Source organism: Alexandromys fortis, unplaced genomic scaffold, assembly GCF_014885135.2.
Source record: "Alexandromys fortis isolate MF-2015 unplaced genomic scaffold, M_Fortis_MF-2015_v1.1 scaffold_175, whole genome shotgun sequence".
Classification (NCBI taxonomy): domain Eukaryota; kingdom Metazoa; phylum Chordata; class Mammalia; order Rodentia; family Cricetidae; genus Alexandromys; species Alexandromys fortis.
The window spans coordinates 2,228,106-2,232,547 of NW_026068065.1; the positions used below are offsets into that span (position 1 = coordinate 2,228,106).

At 45.2% G+C, this 4,442-nt stretch overlaps 1 protein-coding gene across 2 annotated transcripts in view; it reads left to right on the forward strand.

The window, feature by feature from the left end:
• The window catches only part of Armc2 (armadillo repeat containing 2), a 97,391-nt gene extending 92,949 nt beyond the window's left edge, over positions 1 to 4,442 (forward strand). For both annotated transcript variants that reach the window (XM_050120568.1, XM_050120569.1), the window contains exon 18: positions 3,165 to 4,442. In XM_050120568.1, coding sequence (XP_049976525.1) covers positions 3,165 to 3,322 — 158 coding nt within the window. In that variant the 3' untranslated portion in view covers positions 3,323 to 4,442. The remainder of the gene's footprint in view (positions 1 to 3,164) is intronic.

Genomic DNA, 4,442 nt, shown 5'->3' on the forward strand with positions numbered 1-4,442 from the left:
GTGTGTGTGTACATAAGTGTGTGTGCACTTGAACATGTCATGGTACCCAGATGACGATTAGAAGACAGTTTATTAGAGGGCAGTTCTTTCCTTCCATCACACTCAGGTTGCCAGGCCTCGCAGCAGGCACCTTAAACTTGCCAGGCCATCCTGCTTGTCCTAAATTCAGTTACTGTGCACTCACCCTGAAGTACTTGTGTCCTGGCATCAGGTTTTGTGACAAGGGTATAGTGTGGCCTAGCATTCCAGTGGGAGTTTTAGTAGGAACTTAGGAAGTGTGCAGTGCACAGAGAGAACGTAAGAATGACTGGTTATCAAGATCAGTGCTGTTTACACTGTGGCTATTGCCATCAGTTGAGTCGATTAGAACCAATATGTTTAAAAACTGAAGTAGTAAGGAAGATGCCAGATATATCACTGCACACACAAAAAGGTAGCATTTGCTTGTTATTTATATAAATAAGTATGTAGAGAGTCATGGAACAAAAATACTGCTTCCTGCAGGCCGCAGGACATTTAATGGAGCTGCATTTAAGTGGATCAGCCTCTGCCGCTCCTTGCAGCACACGCTCAGAACTCTAACCCTAATGTAATGCGCCACTTTTTAGTGCACTTTTTCTTTCTGTATTTTACTTACTGGTAGCTTTTTAACTATCTTTATCTTGTCTCTCCTGACTTAGAGCTAATATGGTCTGACTACTCATGAACTGATTTCCATATAGGCTTGGGCTCAAGGCCAACAGAGTGCTAACATTAGATTAAAAACCAAAAACATCTTACACATGTTACTCCCAGCACTCGGGAGGCAGAGGCAGACGAATCTCTGTGAGTTTGAGGCCAGCCTGGTCTACAGAGTGAGTTCCAGGGCATCCAGGGCTACACAGAGATACCCTGTCTTGAAAAACCAAATCAACCAAACAACCAAACAACCCCTCCCCCAACAGAGAATATGCCAAATCACCAAATGTATCCATGGCTTTAGCAGAGAAGGGAGTCATAAAGGGTCCCACTGCTAGGAACTACATACCTTAGGAAAGCACAGAAAACAGACTCTGCCAGCAAATGTTTAGTGCTCAGAAAGATCTAGAAAAGAGCAAACAGGAAGATGGTCTAGAAATCTGGAGTCACTCAGTCTAGCAGGCTCTTCTTGTCCAGAGGAAGCCAAACAGGAAGGCCTTTGAAGGCATGGAACACAGGCAGTGCCCTCCCGGCTCGAGGCCTGGGTTATCTCACCGGTGGAGAGGGCCAGGTTTGCTTACAAGGTCTCCATAGAGGCCTGGCTGGAGTGTTTGTGTCTGCATTGAACTTATCTCAGAGCCCCATAACTCTGCCTTGTTCCCGAGGAGGGGAGGGGACAGTCCAAGCGGGGATCCTACCCTCCTTATCTAGTGCTGGTGCCACTGACGCCCTCGGTGCAAAGTACACCCTGCACAGATGTCTGCTGCAGCAAGCCCTGTATAAGGGCTCCAATTGCTCCTGTATCATGTTTGCATATCGTGTAAGTAGCAGGATTTGTGGGCGTCTTGGGACTCAGTGCTCACTAGGTAAGTTCTCTACCTTAGGCCAGAGAGCTAGGAATGGCAGAGCCAGAGCAGTTCTTGAAGTCTGTCCCCTAGGGGGTGAGGTGAGGCCAATGGGAACAGCAAAGAGGCCGTGTCTAGTGAGGACTGTGGGGTGGGGATACTTAAGTGTGTCCACAGAATAATTCAGTGTGCTCTATGTTAAACAAATGAAACTTATTTTTAATCTTATCTTGACAAGTGCTTTTCTGCATTTTTTGTGTTCTCTTTGGAGACTCAGATAGTCGTTAAGATTCTCCACATCCCCAAGTTTTTTTTTTTTTAATAGGAAGTGTGGGGTGGAGAATTGGCCCACTTTCCCAAGAGATTCCTATCTTTCCATCATTGGAGTAATTAACCTTTATGAAGCACATATAATGAAATCATCTATTCCCCACTTATTCTGAGAAGTTGTCATTGACTTTTGGATGTAAACAGATGTGTGAAATTTAGGAAATTATTGGAAGAAAAGCTCACTTCAATCTAAGAGATCTAAGAGGGGTTTTTTCTTAAAAAACAACAACAACAAATTATTGTTTTTTAAAATTGAGACACTAAAGTATACTTGTTTTGCAGGAGCATGCTAGTGCATGCTGGCTTGTAGGGGCATGCTGGTGCATGCTGACTTGCAGGAGCATGCTGGTGCATGCGGGCTTGTAGGGGCATGCTGGTGCATGCTGGCTTGCAGGAGTGGGCTGGTGCATGCTTGCTTGCAAGGGTGGGCTGGTGCATGCTGGCTTACAAGAACGTGCTGGTACATGCTAGCTTGCAGGGGTAGGCTGGTGCATAATGGCTTACAGAGACATGCTGGTGCATGCTGGCTTGCATGGGTGGTCTGGTGCATGCTGGTTTGCAGGGGTGGTCTGGTTCATGCTGGCTTTCAGGGATGGTCTGGTGCATGCTGGCTTGCAGGGACCTGTGGGTGCATGCTGGCAGTCACAGCACTTAGCACTCCAGAGGCTGAATGCTGAGGTTCTGAAATTCTAAGCCACTGTCCTGATTCCCAGCACTCATAATCAGTTCCAAGGAATCCAGTCCCCTCTTCTGATCTCCACAAACCCACACATGTGCATGGTACACAGGCTTACAACCCAGAGATATTAATAATGATAAAAATAAAATAATATAAAAATAACCAAAACAGACCCAAGTAAATTAAACACACACACACACACACACACACACACACACACACACACACTGTTCTCAACTATTTGTGAAGTTCAAAAGAGTGCCCATTAAAATAGCTTTCTTTCTCAGAGTATGAGCCTGTGGTCTCCTCTGCTGGGAAATTTGAAACAGGAGAATCATATGGGTTCAGGAGTTACAGATTAGTATAAGCCTAGGCAACATAAGAGACCCTATCTCAAAAGCACACAGACCAAATAAATAAATAAATATACACGTCTTTTAGTCCCAGATCACATCGTATATCACCGAGTCACATCAGTCATGGTGTATTTAAGATAACCCGGAGTGAAAAGCCTGCCATCCCCATCCCTCTACCCCCCGCCCCCTCCACCCCCACTCCAATGGGAAACGCTCTATTCAGTGTGATCACACTCCACGTAACTGCTCTCGTTTTGATTTTCTTTTCTAATACAGATGAAGAATTAGCCCTGGCTGGAAGTTTTGACCAGGACCTAAAAAGCTATCATCGACTCCACTGGGAAACGGAGTTCAAACCTGTGGCACAGCAGCTTCTGAAGCGAATTCAGAGTCACCACACGGCCCTGGAGCCCCTGCCCATCCCTTCTTTCTAACATGACAGAGGCTAAAGGCAGACCTGGGAAGTCAGGCCTCCCTCATTCTTGGGAAGTGGTAAAAGCATGACTGTTCCTCAGTACTAACACATGTGGAGAATTCGAGAATACTGATTTTAGTGAATAGCCTATGTATTTTGAAAGAAATAAGCACTTCTTCTTTTTCTAGGAAAAAATGAATACATATATTTTTTCTGCTATGAGAGATGTGAGACGGAAATATACACGTTTTTAAGACTTCTCTTTCTATTTGCCTCTAAATCGCTTAGAAATATCCTTAAACATCCCGATCTGACCACTTTGGAATGAACGCACTTGCCAGTTCACTAGTGAAGAACCAGGCAATGGAGACTTAGTTTGTGCATGGGAGGAACGGTCTACAGGAAGACATGCGACTGTGTGAGCATCTTTTCCACCTCCTGCTACATCTAAAAATAAGTTCCTTGCCTCAGACTAGTATTTTATTGTTCTCAGAGTAAGAGAAGGACTAAGCAGGAGAGAAGGGACTGCTGGGAAGGCTGGGGATGGAGCTCAGAGACAGAGCCCTTGATTGCCAGGTTCCGGGCCCTGGGTTTGATCCCAGCACGGGACCAGGGGGAAATATTGCTTTAGGTCATCTATCTTTTTAGATTTTTAGTTTAATTTTTCTTCTGTTTGTATGGATGTTTGGCCTGCATTTTATCTGTGCACCCTATGCATGCAGTACCTCTGGGGGCCAGAAGAGAGCGTCGGATCTGAGACTGGAGTTCTAAATGGTTGTGAGCTGTCTTGTGGGTGCTGGGAATCAAACTCAGGTCCTCTGCCAAGAGCAGCCAGTGCTCTTAACCACGGAACCATCTCTCCAGATCCTACTTTCTTTTTTTATTAGATTTAATTTTTTTTATTTATGTGAATGTATGTTTCTGTGTAAGCATACCCTGTGTGGGTGGATTCCCCTGAATTCAGAAGAGGGTGTCAGATCCCCTGGAACTGGGCTTACAGATGGTTTTGAGCTCCTGTATGGAGATGCCAGGAGCCAAACTCAGGTCCTCTGCAAGAGCAGCCAGTGCTCTTAACCACTGCGCCATCTCTCCAGCTCCATCTACCTATTTCTTGAATTAAATAAAACAGATGAAAAAGA